Source organism: Grus americana, chromosome 4 (assembly GCF_028858705.1).
Source record: "Grus americana isolate bGruAme1 chromosome 4, bGruAme1.mat, whole genome shotgun sequence".
In the NCBI taxonomy this organism is placed as follows: domain Eukaryota; kingdom Metazoa; phylum Chordata; class Aves; order Gruiformes; family Gruidae; genus Grus; species Grus americana.
In genome coordinates, this window is record NC_072855.1 from 49,074,486 (window position 1) to 49,100,036 (window position 25,551).

The 25,551-nt window shown below is 39.5% G+C and overlaps 1 protein-coding gene across 5 annotated transcripts in view; it reads left to right on the forward strand.

Annotated features, from left to right (window-relative positions):
- SH3D19 (SH3 domain containing 19) overlaps positions 1-25,551 on the forward strand; it is an 86,384-nt gene that overhangs the window by 37,259 nt on the left and 23,574 nt on the right. For 2 of the 5 annotated variants that reach the window (XM_054825267.1, XM_054825269.1), the window contains exons 3-7: positions 3,762-3,802; positions 12,520-12,562; positions 13,775-13,922; positions 14,144-14,345; positions 14,963-15,955. In XM_054825267.1, the coding sequence (XP_054681242.1) occupies positions 3,762-3,802; positions 12,520-12,562; positions 13,775-13,922; positions 14,144-14,345; positions 14,963-15,955 (1,427 nt within the window). Of the gene's footprint in view, positions 1-3,761; positions 3,803-11,595; positions 11,637-12,519; positions 12,563-13,774; positions 13,923-14,143; positions 14,346-14,962; positions 15,956-25,551 lie in introns of all 5 variants that reach the window. The other 3 variants (XM_054825271.1, XM_054825268.1, XM_054825270.1) reach the window with 3 other exon arrangements.

The window sequence follows — 25,551 nt, forward strand, 5'->3', positions numbered from 1 at the left end:
AGCTACACTGAAGTTGTGTTTGAAGAGAGACACTGCTCAGGGCAAGTAAAAGTGTCGGAGCAGAGCCCGTAATGAGGGAGAGACTATGTAAGTAACCATACACAGTAAGTGCACGTACTCTGCTAAGCAGTTTACAGCTCTTTGCCCAGTCTAGTTTGTGGCAATTTTATTTCCCCAATACACAGACCTAAAATACACTTTTGAAGCGTTTTCCTCGAGTGCTTATATTTAGAAAACTTGTCCTTGAAACCCAGAATAAAGCCTGCCAGGAGGAGCGAGTAGGTGTTCAACAACTTCAAACACACCACTCCAGGTTACCTTTCAGAAATGGTGACCCATGGGACCCTTTTCATAGTACTGCTGACTTAAAGTACCCAACTGCTTTCAGCATAGCAGATACAGCAGCTTACAGATCCCCTCTGAGCCTGTTTGAGTGGGTTTGTTTGGGTGGGCAGAGGGCCTGACATAGGTGGGTTAGTTCCCCCTTTTGAGGGGCTGGCAGGTAAAGCTCAAGAAGCTGCTGCCTTAGCTGGAAATGAAACAAAGTTTGTGCTTTAAATTAACAGTGAGCAAGGTCTAGGATAAATGTGCAGATGTCAGAGGAGTTGCTCCGGTTGTCCACTCCTGCATGCTAAATCCTGTAGGGGATGGAGAATAGTTTGCATCTTTACTTATTGCATATGAGGTATGGCTGAGGTGGTGTTGGAACTATTGTTTGTCAGATAGAGTTTGTAATGATCTGAAACTTCCTGCTGTCTGCACTGTTTTCTTCCAGCAATATGAGTTTGGACTTTGCTTATATACATTGCAGGGTGATGCATGATGTCCCCAGCCCCAGGGCCTTGTTATTGTCACGCTATCCCCTCAGGTGTTCTGATATAACTGTCAGGGAAGTCGCACTGGGACCAAGATCAGAGATCCTGCGTGGATTAAACTTCTTCCCTCTTCATTTTGCCTTGATGCGTGAATTTGCAGGGATTTTGTGTGTGCTCTGGTTCATTGCTGTGCCTTATGGACAGGAGGAGGAGGTGGGAAAGAGGCAGAGACTCCATACAGTAGAGTAATTGCTGCAGCTCCTACCTCGTCAAATAGGAGAATTAAATTAGATTTGGTTATGTTAATTATTTGGATGGCTTGAGAGAAAATGTGTCATTAACTGTGGAGCGGAGGAGGATATTATTAACCTTATCACTTCTCTCTTTGTAAGACAGGACAAGAGACCAGAAATTACTGCCTGTGGAACAGGGAGGGGTTAGCTCAGTGTAAGGTATGGGTGAAATCACAATCTGCCCCAAGAACAGCATCTTATTTAAATTACTGGGGTTTAATGTGTAACAAAGTTACGAATTTTGTAGTTCCTTTACAGGGCTTCATGGAAAAAAAAAAAAAAAAAAATTCTACATCCGCTCCCCTTTCCATGTTTTTAAAGGGTTTAAATAATTCTAAGCTAAATGTGAATCAAACTCTCCCGGGGTAGGAAAGGTAGTGCTTTGCCAAAAGGTTGTTGATGGGTGACCTGTTAATGGAAAGCGGAGAAGAAAAACTATCTGCTTGTTTTGCCTGTGAGCTCATAAATTTTCTAACAGAACTGTGTTATCCTGGGTTCTAAATTACACATAGTTGCGTACTTGAACTGCCTTGCTCTTAATGTATCCATACTTCAACTTCACTAGGTTGGTTTCATGAAAGGTTTTGCTTCTTTGTTCTTTGCACTTGATTTTAAAATCTTTTCTATACCCTTTTTGTCCTCATATTGCACAGAACACTTGAACTTTTGCTTACATGATGACTCCTATGATTTCTAGCCAAAATTACTTGCTCTTATCTGAAAGTGCTCATCAGATTTTGAGGCAAATCGCAATGGGTCAAAATGCTCTTGCCAACAGAAGAAAGAACTTAACTTGTTGCTTTTGGTTCTTACTGATACTTGAGTATGCATACTTTATAGATTTCCTAATTTCCTGCTATAAAACTTAAGTAAATCTTGAATTCTGAGTATAGAAAGTTTTTGCTACTCCAGAAGATTACAGATTCATGTTACCAGACTTCAATCTCCTTCCTGTCCGATACTAAATATGATTAAAATAAAACTCTAAAGATTGTAGTTATTCACAGTAATGAAAGCAGAAGAATAAAGCTTCAAAAATGAACATCCAAAAGAAAGAGACTTGAGTTACAAGGAATTAAAAAAGGAGTCTGGGGTACATCTGGGAGGAATATAAAACTAAAAGTGTTTCTTAAAGATAAGGCTGTATTATGATGGGGCATTTTGAAGGAAAATCAGAATCCTTTTCTGCTGAGAATGCACAGTGAAATATGAGTGATAGAAACATTTTCTAACGCAGCTTTGCTAGCTGTGTGGATAGGGGCCAAGCCACATTTGAACTGTTTCTGAAACCAGACAAATAGGCATTGTTTATTCTAGACTAGCCAAACTATTTCAAAAAACAGTTCAGTCAGAGCAACATTCATTTCTAGTCTTAATTAGTTTTTAGAATGACTGTAGAGGGAGGACATTTTTCATCCATGTTCTTTTTGACTGTCCTTTCTTTTCTCCTTCAAATCCCCCTATTCTTCATCCCACTGCAGTAACTGCAGCCATCAGCAATTGCAGTGGAAGTGCACGCGGAGCTAAACTGAGCCCTGACAGTTGGTATGCTGCACGCCTGCTGCGGGCAGAGTCAGAGCAGTGGTAAAATGCTAATACCCTCCCTATATTAACATCCCTGCTGTTACACCGCTGATGAAGGCTGTGGTGGAAGGTTTCCAGAAAAGACTTGATTAGTATACCTTTCTGTTGTAATTAAGATATTATATTAATTTGAACCAGATATAGTCTATTTATTTTCAACCTTTAAAAAAGACTATTCAGCACCTCCAGAGGCTTTTCACCAACAAGTATTTTTATCTGTTGTGTTTAAAAAAAAAAAAGGGGGGGGGGGAGAAGTCCTTTTCTGAAGTAATTGTGTGTTGTGTTTTGTTTTTAAATCTCCTCTGTAGCTTTGCATAAGTGGCAGGTTATTAATACTATGTTCTTCAAGTTAGCAACACTTTCTGAAAATGGTAATCCCAAATTAGTTTTGATTTTTACCTGCAAAAATAGTAAGGGCTGCTATATCTGTTAAATAAGACCTTCAGAAGAGAGACATCAAAACCCTTAGTCTTACCAAGAAAACAGATGAATTGGCAAAAGGAAACTTTTTTCTGTCCTTATGTATCAACAAATTTTTGGTCATCATATCTTCCTGCCTAACCCCACCCACTAAGTTATTACTGAAAAATGCAATCTCAACTGAAAGGGAAGATAAGTTGTTAAGTAGTTGTTAAAAATATTTAGCAAAGGCATTGTAGGTCTTTACTCGGCTGTATAAGTTTTATTTATTTATGAGAATGTTAAGTCATTAAATGCTTATAATCTGAGAAGATGCACACCCATGTGGACTCTTCTCCAAGTTTTCCCATCGAATGAGACTGAATGTGAACTTCAGCACAGAATCGAGAGGAAAAAAATGGTTCCAAGAATTGGCTTTCTATCTTTGCAGAGTCTTGCAGCTAAGCTGTAACCTGGTTTTCATTAGAAGGGGTTGGGTATGGTTGTATACTCCAGCAGTTTTGGACAAGTTTCTGTGAGATAACCTAGGGGAAAAATCCACTTTTGCAAACCCTTTACAATATATGGGGAATTTCTGCATGATGTTACTTAGCTGTTTTCTCTTTGAGACATTAACCGCGTTGTAATAATTTATTTTTTCTTCGTTAAGCCAAGGACCCTTGTCATCCATAAGAGCAGCAATCAAGAGATGTAAGTCTACTTTTCCTATTTTTTTGGGAATCATAATATTGTAAGATTACTACGTCTTCATTTTTAGTAACTGGTTAACTTTATATGTCAAAACAAGGTAGCTAGCAGGCTTTTGGGGGGCTGTAATTTCTTTCTCACTCTTTCTTGCTTCACATTAAACCATCTTTTTGCTTTGCTGACAGGCCGTTCCTTCTTGCCAGTTACTAATATTTTCTTACATATGCACTAATACATTTGTGCACAGATGTGACCCATCTCTGAAGAACTTGTGTTACACCCAATTTTTAGTTTACTTGACAGAATATTGTTCTATTTTAGTAGAATTCTGCAGCAACTGCTCATTGGCTATACTGGGGACAGGATTAGACTGATGCACAGGGCTCATTCTGGAAAACAAAAAATTGTTTATAAATCTTGAATGAAAGTCCAAACTCTTCTTCCCTGATTTCATTGTTTAACTCCTCTTTTCCTTTCCCTGCTCATGATATTTCCAGGCAGAGAATTTCTTTAGCTGCATCTTCCAAAATATTTTATGCTGTTTCTTTCTTCCACTTTTCATTTTTATTTCCTTTCTGTCCATGATTTTAATGTTATATTAATGAAACAACTCTCAGGATTCTGCTATGGGGAAAAATAAATTAGTGTATGTAATACTGATTTGTTTCTCCTGGACCTATTAGTGAGGGGATCATTAGTATGGATTAGCTTGGAGGTAGTCAAAGGGGATCATGAAAGCTTTATTCAGAGCAAGTCTACATGATGCTGTAGTTAAAATGCAGTATTTTATCTGTGCTGTTGCTGCCATAGATAGGAAACTGGAAATCAGAGAGCATCAGATCACAGAGGGCCTTTTGTGGTGGAGTTAGAAATTGATTCAGACTGCCTAAGCCCCAGTACCTCGTCTAACTGCGAAACCATCGAAAATATCAATAAGCAATTGATATCTTTGATTTTGAAAATATAGTAGCAAGTGATACTTTGTTTTGAGGCACAATCAAGTAAAAAAAACCTTCTAGTCAAGAAGCCCTGGCTGATATAACGTTATACTTAATAACATTAATACGTAAATAACTATGATGAAATATAAGTACCATGTGAATTAGATGATAAGCTAGAACAAAAATCTCCATGCACATATCAAGGCGTTGCATATGAAACCATAGTTCTTCGTATGCCAGTAACCATCCCTGTGGATGGACCTAAATTAAAAATGGACCCTGACTAATTCCTAACTTCCCTTGCCATTAATCTGGAAAAAATATGGAATTCTCTGGAAAAGTGTATTTCCCTAACAGAGTTAGAAAACTATCTTTATTTCTTAATCACAGCTTCTGTGGGCTGTTTATCTCTAATTTTCAAGAAACATAATAGGTATGTGCAGCGTTTCAACTTTCAACACTTTATATGACTTTGTATTAGTAAATCTCCCTGTCTTGTGGCCAAAGAGGAAGAGGGTTTGTTTTCCTTTCAGCCACCCTGACTGCAACTCTGGATAGAAAGACAGTGTCATTTTGTTTCAATTGTAGACAGTAGAATTCAGAAAAGCGAGCCCGATGTGCTTGAAGAAAGCAAGCATGTGAAGATGAGATGTGCTTGGGAGTAATTTTTTAACCTCAACTCTTCAAAAGTTACCCCTGGATTTTTAATGACAGTCTCAGGCCAGGACACACCACTAAATTCAGCTCCCATTGAAATCAGTGAAACTATTTCGATTGACGCCAGAGACAGGAACATGCACAAGAATGCCAAAGAAAGTAAAAAGAGGCAAGTCAAGTGCTGCAGTAATGAGGCAAAGGGGAATGATGTTTTTGCTTGTTTTTCCACTCTTCCAGAGTAGGGTGGTTAGCAGGGCTACAGAAGCAAGTCTGCTGCCCTAAAACGTTGGAAGAACCTGCAGGCTTGTTCCATTCTCATTCTGTCCTAAGCAAATATGTGACTGAATGAAGGATGTGTAACAGCTTGTATGCACTCTGAGGCTGTGGCTTCCCATTTGGCAGTTTTGCAGCCATTTTTGGCTGTGGGTTTTGTTTGTTTTTCATTTTTGTTTTGTTTTGCTTGGGGGCTTCCTAGGTTCTTTTGGCTCCCACTTTTTCCCAACCAGATCAATTCTGTTACCTCATTCTCTCCCCATCTGCACAAACATTTGGGCTGGCATAATGGAGGGAATGGTGCAGAGGCAGGAACATACAGCCCAAGGAAAGGTGTGGGTAGGCATGAAGTGCCTTCATAAATCATTATTGTCAAATTTGAGTGAAACTGCAGGCTTGCTCTAAGGTTGTAGCTATGCAGATTTTATTCAGCAGCAATGTCAACCTCTATGGTGCCCAGCGGTTTGGTCAACTGTGAAGAGGGTATTTGACCTCACCGGGGGGTAGGAAGAGGAATCCCTGTCTCTCACACACGTGTGTTATTTTTAATCAGTTCCCTCACTGAAGTTGCACAAAGAAGAACTGAAGCTGGGAAGCAGAGGCAGGAAACGAAGACTGCCTTTGGGTGTGGCACGTTCCTTCCCCTGTGCTGCTGGTGGTCTGAGCCCAAGGGGAGCAGGTTCAGGAGAAAAACTGTACAGAAAGTGGGTTTTTTTTGTTTTGTTTTTGTTTTTTTTTTTTTAATTAAACACTCTGAACTCACTGTGGGGTCATACGAGTGCTAATGTTCGTTTAAGAGGGGCCAAAGGTCTGTGTTTGGAAGGGGAGTTGGGCATCACCATCTCTTTTAGCTGCATTCAAGCATTAAATCATCCCAGCTCTAATGTCAGACAACCTAACATTTCCCTGAGATGCCTGGAAACAGAACTAGAAGAAAAGGAGCAAGACCTCCCCCTTGTGCCAAGAATTGGTTCAGAAGAAATGCTTCAACTCTCCTACTTCAGAGATGCATGAAAATTCCCAATTAGTTTGAACCTCCACTTCTTCAGAAATAGTCTAATCAGATCTTGGGTGAAATCAGACTCTTTTTTTTTTTTTTTTTTTTTGGTTTTGACTTGAGGATTACCTGATCGTTTTAGTGTTCCCTGAAGAAGGGCCTCCACAGCCATGTAACACCCAGTGTTGCAAAGACTGCAAGTGTGGCCTCTTGCATGGGACCACTCTGTCAGCTCTTCTGGTTTATTACTTTGTAGGTAAGGGAGGGAGTGTTTGCCCACTCTTGAGACTCTCTGTGAGATATTATAATGAATAACTTTTATTTCTAGGTAGCTATACAGTGAGAGGAATCACTTCTCAGTCTAAAAGTCTACGTATTTCATAGGACTGATGGTAGAAATGTCTAGACCAGTGTTGGAAAATCATTGAAAGAAGCTGTATTTTTAAATAACAGCAGACACCCTTGTTGTAGAAAGTAATATTATTACTTTAAAACATATTAATAATCATTAATAAGAATTAACTGAAATAGTTAATTGGCAGGATCGTGTTTACTCACAGCTGCTGGGACAATAGATAAAAATAATCGGAAAAATTTGGACCTTGATTTCCCACAAGGCTTGGCCTATTTGAAGCTATGGTTCCAATCTTTAATGCAAAATGAAACTTGCTTTTGAAACAGTCTGCAATGACAAAACTGTTTAGTATTGCATACAGATTTGCTAATGGTAACATACAAATATTATGTAGTGTCTATTTTGTGGGAGCACACAGTGCTCGCCACAGGATGGTATCTCTGAGCGGATCCCTGAATGAACTTCATAGTTGCCTCTATATTACCTTAAAAGATTGCCTGAAAGACTGTATATTCTAGCCCAGCTCTCTTCCAAAGACTCAAAAGTGCATGTCAGACCTCTGTTGCCACCAGCTTGTCTGTAGCATCACATTTTGTGGAGTTGAGGTATAATGGTGGTTGTATTTACACAGGCATCTTGATCTCATAGCTTAAAATGCCCCCTGCCCCATAATCTGTATGTGTTTCAAAAACAGATGGCATATTACAGATGCACCTGAAGGTGCACAAGTCCATGGGACCTGATGAGTTGCAGGTCTTGAGGGAACTGGTGGATGAAGTGGCCAGGCCACTCTCCATCATATTTGAGAAGTCCTGGCAGCCCGGTGAAGTTCCCACTGACTGGAAAAGGGGAAACATAACCCCCATTTTTAAGAAGGGAAAAAAGGAAGACCCAGGGAACTACAGGCTGGTCAGTCTTACCTCCGTGCCTGGCAAGATTATGGAGCAGATCCTCCTGGAGACTCTGCTCAGGCACATGGAAAATAAGGAGGTGATTGGTGACAGCCAACATGGCTTCACTAAGGGCAAATCATGCCTGACAAACTTGGTGGCCTTCTATGATGGGGTTACAGTGTTGGTGGATAAGGGAAGGGCAACTGATGTCATCTACCTGGACTTATGCAAGGCATTTGACACTGTCCCGCACGACATCCTTGTCTCTAAAATGGAGAGACATGGATTCGATGGATGGACCACTCGGTGGATAAGGAATTGGCTGGATGGTCGCACTCAGAGTTGTGGTCAATGGCTCAATGTCCAAGTGGAGAACAGTGACGAGTGGTGTTCGTTGGGGGTCAGTATTGGCATCAATGCAGTTTAGCATCTTTGTCAGCGACATGGACAGCAGGATTGAGTGCACCCTCAGCAAGTTTGCAAGCTGTGTGGTGTGACCGACAGGCTGGAGGGAAGGGATGCCATCCAGAGGGACCTTGGCAGGCTGGAGAGGTGGGCCCGTGCGAACTGCGTGAAGTTCAGCAAAGCTAAGTGTAAGCTCCTGCACATGGGTCGGCGCAATCCCAAGCACAACTATAGGCTGGGCAGGGGATGGATTGAAAGCAGCCCTGAGGAGAAGGACTTGGGGGTATTGATTGATGAGAAGCTCAACATGAGCCGGCAGTGTGCGCTTGCAGCCCAGAAAGCCAACCATATCCTGGGCTGCATCAAGAGAGGCGTGACCAGCAGGTCGAGGGAGGTGATCCTGCCCCTCTACTTGGCTCTTTTGAGACCCCACCTGGAGTACTGCGTCCAGCTCTGGGGTCCCCAACATAAGAAGGACATGGAGCTGTTGGAGCGAGTCCAGAGGAGGGCCACGAAGCTGATCGGAGGGCTGGAGCACCTCTCCTATGAGGACAGGCTGAGAGAGTGGGGATTGTTCAGCCTGGAGAAAAGGCGGCTCCAGGGAGATCTAATTGCGACTTACCAGTACCTGAAGGGGCCTACAGGAAAGATGGAGAGGGACTGTTTATCAGGGAGTGTAGTGACAGGACAAGGGGTAATGGCCTTAAGCTGAAGGAGGGTCGATTTAGATTAGATGTTAGAAAGAAATTCTTTACTGTGAGAGTGGTGAGGCACTGGACCAGGTTGCCCAAAGAGGTTGTGGCTGCCCCCTCCCTGGAAGTGTTCAAGGCCAGGTTGGATGAGGCTTTGGGCAACGTGGTCTAGTGGAGGGTGTCCCTGCCCATGGCAGGGGGGTTGGAACTAGATGATCTTTGAGGTCCCTTCCAACCCAAACCATTCTATGAGTCTATGATTAAGTGCATTTGAAAAGTAGGACCCAGAGAAGAAACAGTAAAGGAAAAACATTATAAACATAAGAATACAGCACAAACTGAGTACCCTTTACGATTGCACATTCAAAAATAATTGGATAAAGCCCACTAAATAGTGCTTGTAAGAACTATGTACAAAAAATGAATCTATAAGTCACCAATCTGTCCTCTGTTTACAGTATTGCCATTAATCCTTTACTTGCCTAAATTCTATTATACTAGGTTAAACGCATTTAGATGCCTCATTGACACTAATGGAAATAGTGACAATGTTATGGGTTGATTTGACTTTTTTTTTCTTTCCCAAGACCAATAAAGTTAAAAGATGAAAGGGTGTGGATTTTATACACTTTTTCCTCTCCCACCCCTTCTTTAACTGCTTTGCTTACCTTTTACTTAAATACCACTAAGCGTATGCTCCTGGAAATGTCAACAGTTCTCACCTTGAGCATTTCCTAGTGTGGAAGTTGAGAAGCCAACTGTCTTCAGTTGTCAGAATGTAAACTAGCACGGAAATACAGTTCCACTGACTCCCCTGATGGAAGACAGGTTTTTTAAATCTTAAAGCTGTCATAATTTGAAATCTGGGGGAAAAATTAATAGCATGCTTTTTCAAGGCAAACCACAAAGGGAATGAAGAATGGACTTACAGGATCAAAAGATGACAAGGCCAGAAAAATGGCTGCGAGGTGTTTTTTTTTTTTCCTTTTGTTTTTAAATCAGGTGTGTGCTGTATTTTAAAAATTCATGTCTTCTCTCCTACACTTTTTAATTTAAATTCATTTCTTTGCAATGGTAAAGGAATAAAAGCTGTGCAAGTCTGGAGGCAAGGATTATTTAGAAAGCTTAGATTTTCTTTTCCGTAGCATTTGTGGAACTCAAGGAATATTTGAGAGCAGAAGGTGCAGTAGCTTTCACCTCTGCTCCTACTGTGGATTTAAGAGCTTGCAAAACTAAAGATATTCTAAAAGTGTGGTTGTAACAAAAATGTGACAGCAAAAAGAGAGGAGTGGTTGATGGAAGGAGGGAAGAACTTTGTCAAGGTCCTTAAAAAATAAATGTTTATATTAAGTGTTTATGTATGTGGAAGTAGCTTGATTCCATAAATGCCTGTTTTTTCCAAACAGAATGAGCACATTCTGAAAACATATATGATGGCTTGGATATTAGCCCTATTGAAGAGACATCTACTACTAAAGTTATTTTCATACAAATATTTTAAATGTGTTATTTTCAAGTGGGTTTACTTGAAATTTGGAGTTTGATAGATTACACAGATGCTTCACTAGAGTGTTTTTGCTTGTGTCAAGAAAGGAAAAAGGTCTTTCAGACTTTTTTCTTAAGTTTTTCTTATTTGTTTTAATAACTTTATTAAATAGAAGTATATTTAGAGTCTCACAGCAGAAAACAGCGTGTAGAATTTATCTAGAAATGAAGAAAGAATGAAAGAAATTGACAAGTTTATCAGTTCAGTTTTACATTCCTCATTAATTAGCTTTATTTCTAATGCCCTTATCATTGTAATTCGGTGATGCCCCAAGCAGTTGTACTGAATACAACCCTTTCTTCCATCCTCTTTGCAAAAGTAATCTTGGAAGTGGTTGGTTTGGTTCATTTTGGTTTTTTTTTTTTCTTTAATAATGTGTATTGGATCAATGCTGTGTTAAGATTTCTGAAGAAGGAAGTGAAGGTGAGGTGTAGAGGATATTTATTCACTTATTTTAGCCAAACAATTTTTACAGAACTGGTTTAGGAGATGTGCAGTCTTGCCCAAAATTTTGAGCTGTGCTTCTTATTGGGATCAACCTGCTTGCCCACACCTCTTTGGCAGGCGGGAGTATAAATTATGGGAACCCAGCTTCTTTGCATCTGCATCAGCTCCTCAGTGTAACCCATTGTTTTTTGAAAGGAAAAAGAGCAGACCCAAATAAACTATACTTTTAAACTAAATCAAGCATTCTAAGAGATTTGACTTCCCTCTTCTCATTCCTACAGTGGCTCTTTGTTGCACAATACAGTGGACATTTCCGTACTCAGTTATATTCTTCATGGTTAATTGATTGCAAGGGAAACTTCTAAACAGCCAATGTTAAAATCAGCGTGAGACTAGAAATAAAATCTGCTTTTATTTTAGTTTTTTAGGACCCTATATTGTGAATAGACATTACAGTTGTCCTCTTACAACACTGGCATGTGCACTGTCCTTGTGTGACTAACCCATTTGATCATGGTTTCTGGCATGCTGGAGCCTTGGTTTGTTCTCCTTCACCTCCTCTTCTGTAACCCCTTCTTTTTTTTCTCTAGTACTCATGAATAGTGCACATCAAAAATGCCCTGTGGAAGAGGTATGTCTGACACAACACTATGCGACTCTTGAATCAAGTATGCTTTGCCGATTTCAGCTAATGATTCTGTGATAGCACAGGAACAGCATAATTGCCAGCTTCTCCACAATAAGACTCTACTGCTTCCTAAATTGCACTTGCTATGCAAAAATTTGTCCCTCAGATAATTTCCTGTTCTGTCTGAAGAAATCAAAACCAATGTAATGTGGCCATTGGAAAAAAATATTTGAATATAAATATGGTAAAAATAGAACAATTAAGAGGCTTGGGAAAAAAAAAAAGGAGGAAATTTTGCTGACTTTTAATCTGCAAGTGATTAAACTTTAGGAAATTTCCAGCTGGGAACATTTTTTCTTTTTTACATAAAGGAGGGTGAAAGAGCTTCTTAGATTTTTTGTGCCTTAGTACTTTTTTCCCTTCTCTAAAACAAACAAAAAGAGATATTAGAAAAAGACACATCTCAGAAATTAGCCATCAAAAGCAAAGCCAGAGGTGTTTAACATTTCTTTTTGTTTTTTTCATGGATTGTTTTAACTAAAGAAAAAGAAGTTTCAACTCTAGGGTCACCACAGTGTAGAATGCAGGAACATGTGGTGAGGAAGAAGAAAGGAGACAGGACAATCTCTCTTGGTGGTAACTTGGACATAGAGTGACTTAAACTGATTATGAAACTGCACCGTAAACCTTTTAAAAACTTCTCATATTTAATACAATTATTTTTTTCAACTGGGCCTCTCTTAAAATCTGGAACTTATGATTAGATGCCATATGCTCTCCATTTCATTGATAGTGGATTGGTAAGGACTCTGCTGTTATCCTCATCTTAATGCTGTGACAGTATATTTTAACCTCTTCAAAATTTCTTTTTCTTTTCTTTAAATAGCTTCTCGGACCTCTGGCCATAGCGAACAGCAGAGAGACAGAAGGTATGATGCTATTATTTATATTGCAATTAGGTATTACTGTAAAACTTGTTAGATTGTGTCACAGTGTTACTTTTTATGGCTTTCTCCTCTAGTTTACTTTTTTTTTTCCTTAGTGTGTTTAAAAATAAATCAGACTTGGAATAAAATAAAAATACTGTGAATCTTAAGTACAGGGTAGGTTAAGAGTTTGAGGAGTTTTATCATCAACTTCTGGATGTCCTCAAAAAAAGAATGCAACCAACCATCAAACCTCTGCAGAACTGTTTTACTTTCCTGACATCTATTTACAGGATCACTTCACAATGAAAATAAGCAGACTTTCAGGCCTCCTTCCAGTTTCTCAAAGGGTATTGAGAAAGGAGGTCACCAACCTGGATAGCTGGTAAACTGAGTCTGCCATTATTTCAGGTGTGAAGGAACTGTAGCCCTCTCTTTTTTTAATTCTTTTTACTGCAGTTTTACAAGTTACACTTCTGCAGATTGTTTCTGTCAGCAGACAGAGGTTTCTGTAGCAAGTGCTTCATCTACTCACAAAACTCCCTTCTCAAAGTGTATTCTGTGTGAGACTTTAGATTGATCAGTGGTACTCTGGGGGCCATGGGCCATCACTGCAGCTTATGCTCTAAAGCAGTCGTTACAGTGAACAAGAGAGGCAGTACCTGTGGGTCCTTAACTGTCATGGAAGTCCCTATTGTACTAGATGCTGTAAGCAAATAAGTCCTGTCCCAAAGGCCTGGTGAGGCTTTCTTTGCCCCACTTTAGCATGGTGGGAGGTTTCCCTAGAGGTCTGAGGACAGACAAGCTTTTAGGTAGTCAGCCAGAAGCAGTTTTAACTATCCTACTGTTTTCACGTTGTAGCAGGCTGAGGGCAAACACATGATTAGTTCTCATTATCCCACTAAGACTAAGACTTCTTCTGTCTAATTGAGTTACACTTGTGTTTAAGTACTTTAAGCATGTAAATTATTTCACTGAAGCCAATAAACCTACTTTTTGGCTTAGGCATTTAATTAGGTGCTTTGAATAGAAGCCTAATTGCTTGTTAGAAAGGTCAGGTAAGTTACATTGAAATAATGGGAAAATATCTTTGGTTAAATCAAAAAGACCTGACCTATTTTGATTTCCCATGCCGAGAAAACCTTGGTCTTTTATACGTAAAAGAAATACTTTAAAATGGTTTAGGGAATTATTCCCCTTTGCCTTAATTTCCAGGCGTCCTGAAATTACAATAGTTGCTGCTGAACCCCTCCGGCCATCCTCCTGGTTTCCAGGTGCAAGCCCTGTCACTCCTCCAGGATTAGGATTCGCTTCTGCTTCATCTCATGCTCAGTGGAGGAGAAATGAGCATCTTCCAGCTGAGGTGAATGTGAATTTAAGTGTGTTTGATTTACACAGGTAAAAAGCATGTTAAATTAGAGAGGAACAGAGCTTTTGCTTGCTTAGACTTTCATCACGTTGAATAAAAGACTATGATGGTATTCTTTTCCTCTGCATATGTTAACTTAGTATTTTTAAATTTATATGCTTCCTTTTTTTAATCACATCTGGACGTACATTAATATTTTTCTCTCTGTTTTGTAGCTTCCACCATCATATGAGCAGGTGATAAAAGAAATCAATCAAGTGCAAGTCAATACAACAAATAACAATAATGCTGCTGCTCCTAGACATACCACTACTTCTGCAACACAAACTGACTTTCCAGAGGAACTAATCAGCCATTTGCCAGGAAGTAATGTAAAAACCAGTGTGCCTACACGCTGGGAATCTGCAGGCTGTCCAGGTGAGGTTGTTTTGGATTTCTCACTGGTAAAAACTTTGTTCTGTCTCCTGAAGACGTTCTTTATTATTGGTCTATGCAGCATTTAATATAAGTAACAGTTAAATTTCTGTGAATAATTACTGTTGCAAATTCCTGTAAAAATCCTCTTTTCTGAAGAACTACCATTGCATTCACGGTGAGACTACAATTCAATCTTGAAAGTTTTGTTCGATTCAGCCATAATGGCAATTGCTTTTAGGCCAGAGGAGCTCAGATGTCTGATCAGAATAGCAGCAACGTTACAGGTTCAGACTGAAAAGTGTGCAAACCAAGCTGGGGAAGGAAGTTACCGTACTATTGTTTGGTCTAGATGTTGCTTGCATACCCCTCATGCTGCAAGCTAACAAGTAGTTTTGAACTCACGATGTGTAGATACTGTGCATTTCAGCAATCTTCAGCTTCTTCCTAGAGTGCATGTATTTTTTTGATTCATATTTTTAGAAAGAGAACTGCAGTTTCACAAGCAGCAGTAAGTTCTGAATGAAAACCATCATGTGTACCATCCTGATGGCTGACAAAAAGATAACATAAACAAAGTGTTCCAGAATAGATAACTGAAACTTTTTCTTTTCTGTTAGCAGGACAGAGTCCTCTTAAACCTCGTAGGCCTTCTGCATCTCTCCTGAATAGGTCTCCTTCAGAAAATGAGAATCCCTTAATAGTCTTTGAAATTTCTGAAGGTCAGAGGTGCCAAGAAAATCCCAGTGCTGTGATATGTCCTGTGCCAAAGCCAAGATCAAGGAGCAATCTCAGACCTGTGGTCAAAAATACTGAAGGTAAGATAGACAATGGAGAAGTGAACCAGTCTACCACAAAAAGGCAGCAACCTCCAATTCAGCAGTCACCTCTCTTAGATGATAGCTTACTAGACAATCACTTGGTGATGGACAGCATGAGTACAGAAAAGAGCCAAAATAGTATTGTTTCAAGGATCAAAGTTTTTGAATCCCAAGGAAGTAATGATACCTCAGGATTATCAAAAAAGCCAGAAGTTGCCCCTCGTTCATTCACCCCAAGACCTGTTACTACAAAGAAGCCAGCAGTTGCTCCAAAGCCAGGGGTAAGTAGAATTTCAGGAGACTGGGATGCATGGACAGAAAGCAAATCAACACCTTCCAAGGAATTGCAGCCTCAACCTGAAGTAGTGGGAAGCAGTGTTGTAACCAAACCTGAACTGCCAAAGAAGCCAAAACCTGGCCTTGTTAAAAGTAGTAGTAGTGATTTTCTTGATGCAAGGAGTGGATCAGTTGCAGAGAGCAGCAATGGACAAAAGAAATTTCCTGTTCCTGCTCCAAGACCTCTCGTTCCTAAAAAGTCACGTTATGCAGAAAATCCTGCCCTTTCTTTGGCCTCACTAAAACCGATTGGTGCTCCCCCATGGACTTCCGTATCTGCCCAAGAAAAAGTCTTCAAGCCTCTGGGGGAATTGTCACCTGCAACCAACTCCTCAGCGCCTGCTTTGCAAAATAAACCAGATGTGGAAGGAGATCTGATCAGTTTTGATGATGATGTTTTGCCCCTAAGTCCAACTGGTGCAGTTAAAGATAACATCAGTTCTGAAGCAGCAGCAGGTAAGAATAATTTTTTTTTTTAAACTGTCACTGTAGTTACTCTTTGCAGGTGCATGATCCTGTGTGAGTTATGTCTACCTGTCTTGACAGAGTTTATGTGTGTATATGAAATTCTTGGGTTTCTATTATGTCAAGATCACTATAAAATTACTTGGATTTTGAGATTTGTGAGGTTTCAAGGCTATATAAATCTCAGAACTTGCCTGCTGGATTTATTACATGATTACTAAAATAATGATAAAAGACTTGATGTTATACGCTAGATGTCACCTCCAGAACGTATCACAATTCTCTCTGGGGAACTCGGGACATCTTATCTCTTGCCATCTAATCTATTTGCGTGCCTGAAGTTCTGTAGTGGAAACCTAGTCATCTAGGCATCTAGAGAAGCAGCAATGTTTGTGGCATTTAGGGAAACTTGTGATCAAACATACTGGGATACTCTGTCCATCTCACCAGTGCCTACTTATTTTCTCTTTCCTATCTTTGTGCCTTGTCTTTTCATTCGACTATATGCCTGTTACGCAACTTCAATTTTTTCTAATAAGTGAAAATAATTATTTCATATGGACAAATTAATTATTACAAGTACATCCCTTTCATAAACCTTGTTTGATTCCATTAAGCACTTGGGGTTGATTTTTTTTTTTTTTAATGCTGTTTTAGGTAGTTTAAGACACAGGTGGGCATTGAGCTGTCATTAAATTTTATAGCAATAGGTTTTTCCCTCTTAATATTCAAGTATGTCCCGATTTAGCTTACCAGCCCCATTGCAATCCAGGGAGAGTTCTGCTTTGAAATAGATGGTGTGTCATACAAAGTACTTGTTTAAGAGACTAACTATGATTTTTAATCTTTTTTTTTTTTAACTTCATTTATAGTTAAACATCTCAGAGAAGCATAGATACTGTGTAGTTGTCACAGTAAATCGATATTAACGATTGTTAACGAATGCGATTTTTGTGGATGTCCTGTTTTTTGGCTAGGATAGTGTTAATTTTCACAAGAAACTGGGACAGGACATGGCCAGGACAGGTGACCCAAACTAGCCCAAGGGGTATTCCATACCATATGACATCACGCTCAGCATAAAAGGGGGCTAACAGGCTGAGTGTCCATGGGGTCATTGGGTGAGCAAATGGCATTATGTATCACCTACTTTGTACATTCTAAGTACTGTTGTTGTTATTTTCCTCTCTCTTTGCTGTCCCAGTAAACTGTCCTTATCCCATCTTACGAGGTTTACCTGTGCCTTTCCATTCTCCTCCCCATCCCACCGTGGGGGAATTGAGTGAGCGACCACATGGTGCTCAGCTGCCGGCTGGGGCTAAACCACCACAGTGGATTATATTGTTAGATGAAGGGCCGATTTGTTATTGTTTCTCCTCTGTATTGGCATAAAAACCCCAAGGCAGATGCAGAAAGTCCCTTAAAGACCTAAACTGTTAAGATTGATATGTACAGACATACAGATCTCAGGGGAGCTTATGAAAGCAGTGAAATAAGGCAACAGGATCCTGCAGGAGAGATGATTAGCTCAACATGGATACAAGTCCATTTTATCCTGGACTGACAGATTCCAGGAGCACTGCAGAAGCTGTACCAAGCCCGGCAGGAGTACAGGGTGACTGGAGAGGCGTTTTGTGCTTATGTTAAGGAAGTGTATAACTGACAGTGTCTAGCTGGGAACAGAGGCATGATCATCATGTCTGGAGACTGGAGTCATGGAACAGCCACTGTGCATGTGATGGTTTTAGAAGAAAGTTAGAAGTGTGAGGGATGACTCTTGTTTTCTGTGCATTTAGGGTAAAACTTGAAGTTTCAGTCATTTTATTTTGATTAGTAGATGGAACAAACAGAGGAAAAATGTAGCTGTACTAAGCAGTAGGCAAGAAAAGAGAATACCTACATTTTGAAAGTGCATAAAAAGAAAAATTGTTTTGGCTATGTTCACTAAGACTGCCTTTCTCCCAACCAGGAAAAATTAAATAACATTAATTGTTCTGTTAAATCACCTGAAAAAAACAGCTTTCATGATGAACTGGTAAGAATGTCAGTCTTCATCTTGCTGGTTGGTGCCCTAGGTGTTATTCTTGATTTAATTAGGAAGAAAATACTTTCCATTCTCATGGTTAACAGGAGAATTATTCATGTAATAGTTTCCTGACTTCTTCTTGAGTCACCTGTCTGTGATTTTATTCATTCAATAAAATGGCATCTTTGCTGAAACCCCTTCTTACATACTAAAGAGAAAAAGGTCAGACAGCATTATCACTTTATTACACTGTAAAATTAGGATTCGTTCCAGATTTTTGCAGGCATTCGTGAGCTCAAGATCATATCCTATACACTTGATTACTAATGCCGTGCTATGTCTTGACAAAGCATCCACAAGAAGAACACTGGCTTTCTGAAAAATGAGGCAACACAGAGCACTAACACTAGCTATTTCTCATGTTCCCATAGGAACAGTTTAGGATTTACAAGATGAATCCACAGTAAAATGTTTTGTAAAGGCAGGAAGAGAAGCTCTAATCTGGCTCCCAGTTCCCCAGACCTTTGCATTTCTTAAATATTTGTCATTACTTAGCAAAATGACAATGATCTGCTTGTTGTTATGGCAACCCTAGGAAAGGAAGAAGGCTTTTATGCAGGGGCATTTGAAACTAAGCACCAACAGCCTGTTTGTCAAAGAGCAGTATTACATCACAGATTACAGCATTCGTGAAACAATTTTTTTCTGATGCAGCACAAACACACCTGGTACTTAGACTAATGTAAATGGAACTGGACAGATCGATCACTGCTACTGCTAATGCCTGATGCAAAAGTAAGAAGGTGAAGCGTTCGGTTGATGATGGGGAGGGTGCAGAAGTTGAAGTGAGCATATAAATGAAAAGGTGAAACAGGCAAAACGAGTCCAGAGTCTCCACAGCAATTTAGTTGATTGACAAAAGACATCAGCTTCCTCTAACAGAAGGCTGCTATGTCCACAGTAGTGAAAGATATTTGAACATCAACAGTGTCGGCCATTAGTTGCACCAGTTTAACTATCAGTGTTTAACTGGTAGTTTAACTACCAAAGCTAACTGGAGGATTTTCTTTCAAGTTTACCTCAGGCAATCCCATGGGTTTCATCAGCATTTGACAGCATCTCCAATAGTACAGCTGTTAGTGGAGTGAACTTGCCCTTATCCAAACATTAATGATTTTATCTTTGTCTGACCTGTATGGAGAGGGGGAACTGTTCTGGTGCAAATAGAGACTCTGGGTACCAAGATCCCTTTCAAAGCTTTCAGCATCCACTCTGCCAGCTGAAGTCTGTGGGAGCTTTGGAAGCTCAACAGCTCTGAGATTCAGAGGTGAACTGACTTGCATCCAACTCGTGTCTCTGATGCTGGCCCAAGGGAAGTGCCAGGAAGGAGAAGTCAGCATTGACAAATGTGTAGAACTGCTCCTTTCATCAGCAGCCAAAACTGATGCCAGTTTTAAGTGCCGTAATTTTGGACTCAAAGGCTAGAGATAATGTTCAAAGCCATTTGTATCCTAATGAAATTACTCCTGTTCAAGTCAGTCATTTAGAATGGAAGGCATCTGTTTGGGACTCTAAATCTTGAGGTGCTAATGCTTTGACAGTTGTGATATTTTGGATCATCTGGGTATTTTTACATTTTTCTTATAACTGATAGTAGGGATTTGTGCAGTTCCTGAAGGTTAAAAGTTTCAGTAATCTGTCAGGTGGGGTCTCTTCTCACTAATCCATTTTTGCAAAGGCTTGGAAATTAAATCCTAGTGCAAGTTGAACTGAGTGTAAATTCCATGGTTTCAGAAGATCCATTATTTTATCCATAGCTTGTATTAGTTGCTGTGTTAAAGCATGTAGAGTGCCTGCTTGCTACATGTTGTGAGAATGTATGTTTTGGACGGAGAAAATACAGTAACTGCATTTAAAGCATACATTTAAATTTAAACCTGGAGGTGATCTTGCCTAGAACATTTTCATTCCTTTTTGGGTGTGGAGAGTTATTCTTCTCTCTTGTCCTTTCTCTCTCTCTCTCTCTAAACTAGTATATAATTCACTGATAGCTCTGTGCCTCATATACAAGAACTCAATTTAAACCAAATGCTTTGAAAAGAAGTTCAGAGAGCGGCTTACCTTACCAGCAGGAGACAGCTCTCTCTCTTGATATCTTCATCATATTAGTGTATTTCAATTCTAACGGTAATACGATCAATTTCTTAATTGTTCTCTCTCTCTCTCCTTCATTGCAGTATAAGGGTTCATTTCTGCCTGTATGGTGAAAAAAATGCCAACCAAACTAGTGCTGCTATCCATTTATATGTATTGTTCCTTCTTGTGGCATGAATGGTGGAAGTTGTGTGACATTGTAGTCAATTCAGAAAAACTGCTGCTTGAGTAACTCCAAATTTGTCTGCTGCGGGGATGTTGCCCAGCTGCTTGTTTTTAATTGCTTCCTCAGGAAGGAAAAGAAAAAGAGAACTAAAATATTTCTAAGTGGTAGATTAGTCCAGACATATCTTAAAAATACAGCTTTTCTTAGGGTTCTGCTGTGTTACTTCCAATGACTCTTGTGATTATATTTTAGTCACCTGTCTCCTTTTTCACTTACTGCCAAAAGTGTCATCCCCAGAGCAGAGTGAGCTGTCTTATCCATTTTAATCTGCTGTTTGGCTTATACCCCTGACAAAATCAGATTTACCTGAAGACATGCTACTGTGGGGTGGTGTAGTGGAGGTACAGGTCTGTGCTGTGTCCTGTTGGTTTTGCTGCAAGGTTGGCAATCTCCAGCCCAAGTGGTAACAAGCATCCATTAATTCTTCAGATACTATAGATGTTTGCTTAATAAACATAAATTGAAGCCTTCAAGGGCCTTGGAAGTGACTCCACTGTTACCACAGGAGAGGGCCTTATATCTAGTTTCAGGAAACAAATAAGGTTTTTAAAACATAGCTACATAATAGATGAGGAGTCCTTTAGGTTGTCAAATGCAAATGAATTTGCTTTTGAGTTCCATGTCTGTAGATGCTGTTAAGTGGTAACACATGAATAATAATGTTCTTAACAACAACTGTTTCCTCTGATGATTAAATCTGTTTATTTCACAATAACACTGAAAATGCAGATATACTTTGACCAGAAAGCTTGTCAAAGAACAACAAAGTGCTTACTTAAAAGAAGTTTTTATAAATAAAACAGTATTTTTTTTCTTTTGCTGAAAGCATGTGAGATTCTTGCAAGAGGATAGATAGGTATTTTAAATAACATTATAAATTCCCTTGTCCTTCATATTTTCATTAGAAAAATTTTGTATGCCCTACTGCTTTCCATCACCAGTCCTCTGCTTTGGAGATTTCTAGCTTGCCTGTTTTGGGGCACTTGAATCTCTTGCCACTGAACAAGCATTCATTCACCTGGCAAGAATGGACAAGGCTGTTTCTTCATGTTCAGGGTAATGTGGGGGCTTGGTTTTTTGTCACCCACTGTATGTCCAAATACCTTCTGGCATCCAATTTTTTAAGTTAGACCAAGTTATGCAACCAGTTTCTAACATCATGACCTCATGGCTGACCTGTTCTGGGCAGGAGGTTGAATTAGAGACCTCCTGAAGGCTCTTGCAACCTGAACTATCCTAGTCTTACTCCAACTAGCAAAATAGATCAATGATGTAGGAATAGCCTCCAAACTCTCACATAATAGCTTGTGCTGGTATAAGCAGTCTTTTTACGCCAAAAGTAGTGTAATTAGTGTCATCTTTACTAGTATGGGCAAGCTAGCAATGAAGCAAATTGTTGTGCTTTTTAGATACACACAGATAGTAAGTGTGGGCATTCCCACAGTTTGAGAGAAGAATTTCCGAAAGCCTGATGAGAGTCAAAGCTCAGAAAAAGTCCATTTATATCTGTCTCTGTATATGATGTAGCATTGTAGTTTTCCACACCATAAGCGCTCGTATTGCCATTAAGTGTTACAATAGCCCAATAAATTTTGCAATTCTAGTAGTAGATTTTATTTTATCTGCTTTCCAACTTTCAACACCATGGATGAGATTATTCATTGCTCAGTTAAGGACATTTTGCATTTTCAACAAGTACATTTAGGTTGGATCTTCTGTTACATGTCTCAGCAATTTTTTCCCCCTATACTTTCCAGAGAATATCAAACTCTATGTAGTTCTTTGACTTTGTGGACTTATGCTGTACTGATGGCTAGCCTCCTTCTGCAAACTTCACATGTATCCTGTAAACATCGACTCATTCCTCAAAAATAGTGATTGCTGGCCTTGAGTTGCCTTGCTTTTTGTGGTGATCTGTCAGATGTCAGCAGCAAACAGGGAGCAATACCTAAAACCTATGCAAGTCGTTCACTATATTTTCTCTGCTCTGAGTAGCAATAAGTATTGCTGGATAAATTCTTCCTGTCCGGAAGTCTTTGCACAGCTCTCTTTAAAAAATCTTGTTAATGTGTGAGAAGTTTGAAATTTCTACTTTGGCATCTGGACATAATGTTTCTGGGAGGAAAGATAATCCTCAAGATAAAACTTTCTGAAATTACTATGTGTTTGCTCCAGTGTTGTGCACTTTAGATAACAGCATAAGCAGGTGCAGAAATAAAACTAATGCTGTGACAACCACATTGGAGAAGATACCTATATGTAAATGTTGTTATATATAAGAGATTTTTGCCAGCTCACTCAAGTGTTTGTTTGGCTAAATGTGCCATATCAGGTAAAGCAAATCTTGGCCTGATGAGCTATAAATCTTTGAATGAAGCAGGACCACACAGTCCATTCATAGCCTCTACCAAAATAACTGGGCTAGTCATGAAAAACCTCTGTGTAGACTGGGGAGAAAGAAATCCTAGAATGTTACGATAGCGGATTTGCTTGTCTGTGCTCCAGGTTTAACTCTGAAGCCATACTAAGTCTACTCTGGAATACTGTACTTCTTTTAGTTCAGTGACCTGCTCTACTAGGAAGTGTTAGGAGAATGCTGAGAAGCCTGAGTTTCACCTGAGCTTACTTTCAGGTTATGCACCAATTACATTGTCAGAGAGCCTACATCCCATTCTCTCTCCTTTTTTTTTCCTTTTTAAATTTCCTAGCTTACTGAAAGACATGGTCATGACCAGAGCATGGCTATTTTCCATGCAGAGGGAGCTGCAAATTGCATATTTTCAGAAAGGTGGTGTAGTCCATATTATTCTCCCTGGGTCAGAAATACCATTTCTAAGAACAGCGAACTGTTAATTTCAGTGATGAAAAACACTGAGGTATGGAAAATCACTGATGCTGGAATTTAGGTAGTGTACCTGGTCTAAGATGTCTGTTTATAGTTGTGAATAGGTTGAGATTTAGAACATCTGAGTGAATGTCAGACTTGTGGTTGTAGCATTTCAGTGTTTCTTGAGCATTGGCCCCATTCCTGTTTGGGATGTTATCTGTCAGGTTTCTATTGAATCTCCAGCTGTATTACTAGGAGGGACCTGTTGTTGAAAATCTTCACCCAAGTATGGGTTAAGTGTGCTTCCACAAACACCAGAGTGGCTTCTTGGGGCTAGGTTTTAATAAAACCGTTTGTTGATGAGGGTTGGCTCTATTCTCTGTTCCTGGAAGACACTGATAACAGTTGTGTTCTGTGTGAAGAGAGTGTGTGAGCCTTGCCTTTAACAGCTGATTTAGTTTTTTTGATTAAACATTGAAAGTAGACACAGTTGCATACTTCTGTAGCTGGCAAGTGTTGTAATGTCAGCATCAACACCTTTCATACTACGTTGTTCTCGTGTACTCAGAGTACTTCTTGGAGGACTGAGCATCTTCACAGCAGATAATACTATTCTGTGCTTTCAGCTTTCCACATCTGATTTGTTTGGAAATTCCCCTTATTGCTCCTAAGGTATCTGTTACCATCTTACTACCACCTACTTAAGGACTACCAATAAATGTTTCAGAAAGATATCCATCTATCCTGCTCACATGGGCAAAACCTAGTGTTTGTTCTGTAACCTCCTAATTTTTTATTTTAAACAAGGATGGTAAATGAGAGTGGGGGAAAAAAGCTGTTTCTCCTAAACTGGTAAAAGAAAGAGATGATATATCATTTATTTGAATACACAGCTTTCATTTGTCTTTCCTGTGAACAAGCACAGCAATATATGTTATCACATAAACCTTTGAAACACAAGCTGTAGAAAAGCAAGACTAAGGAAGACACAGGCTTTAAGCATCATTGTAAAAGTTTAATAAAATATCAATAGAAGCCTGTTGATAATGTGTTATGAAAAATGCCTTGAGGATTAATTTCCTTGAGCTGAGAAGCTTTGAATGAGTATATTAACAATTCTGTTTTCACACCTCCGTGAATTATGCTCAAACGATGCCCAATTGTTGTTAAACAACATAAAAATTTGATATGTTGTCAGTCCCATTGCACAAAGCAGCGCAGTTGTTTACTCAGCCAATTTCGGCTGCAAACCCAACACTAGGGAATGGAATAACACAAACAAGGTAATGAGTTTTAAACTAATTATGAGGTGACAACAGTATAATTGAACATAAGATAATGAGTGAAAAACTAAGGTTCGTAGAATGGTTTTCTCAGCCTTAGAAATTACTTTTCTCAGACTTAAAAATCACTTCTCAGATTTATTGATTTAGAGACCTCTGCCAACTGTTGAATGGTCAAGAAAACCATTTCTACACATAGCAATGATAAACAGCTGACAAACAGGAATTTTGTACAATTTTAAATCTCCCATAAATTTACAAGAATGCATATCTCTGATTATTTTGGGTGTGTAGAGCACTTCCTCTTGGTCTGACGATGTCTAAATTTTTATAAGATGGAGGCTTTGGAAAATTATTTCCTCATTATTCATGCAGAACTTCCTTAACCTCTGCAGAACCTTGCCTTGAGAGGTGCTCCGTGTGCCAGCGCGTTCCCTATGGTCCTGCTGTGTGAAGGAGCCTGTGACTTAGCCCTGCTTACCTTTCCTCTGCTTGCCCTGTGTCTCCAGCTTCCCAGTGGCCCAGTTCAGCTTTGAGCTCCCCCTGCCCTGCTGCCTCACCAGGGTCACTCCTCATATCTGTCATAAAGTTGCCAGATAACTGAAAGAGAGAAGAAAGCCTGCTTTTCAGTTTTCTTTTTTCAGCGGCACTAAAGTCACTCTGAACACCAGCATAAGAGTTAAGATTAGATAAATCTATTTTTAATGCAATTCAAATGTTAGCAGCGTAACTAGCAGACATAGCTATAAAGCAATAAAAGAAAATTGTAACAGAAGGCTTGCTCTAAGAATGGGATTTTTGTATCTTGTAATGACCATACTGCCAAAACGCTTGCACCTCTCTTGTGATGTGTGTTTTCAAGTCCTCTAGGAAAAAAACCCTGCTCTGATGCACCGTTTACTGACTAGTGCTATTCCACAACTTAAACAAGATGTTTGTTTTACCGTCTAAAATATTATGGGTTGCCTGTTCCTAGTTTCTGGATGCGCTGGTGTCTTTGGGCACAACGTGATGGAGCCGTCTTCCGTCTAGACAGTAACAGAGCTTATTTTTAACTGTAGCCCGTATACC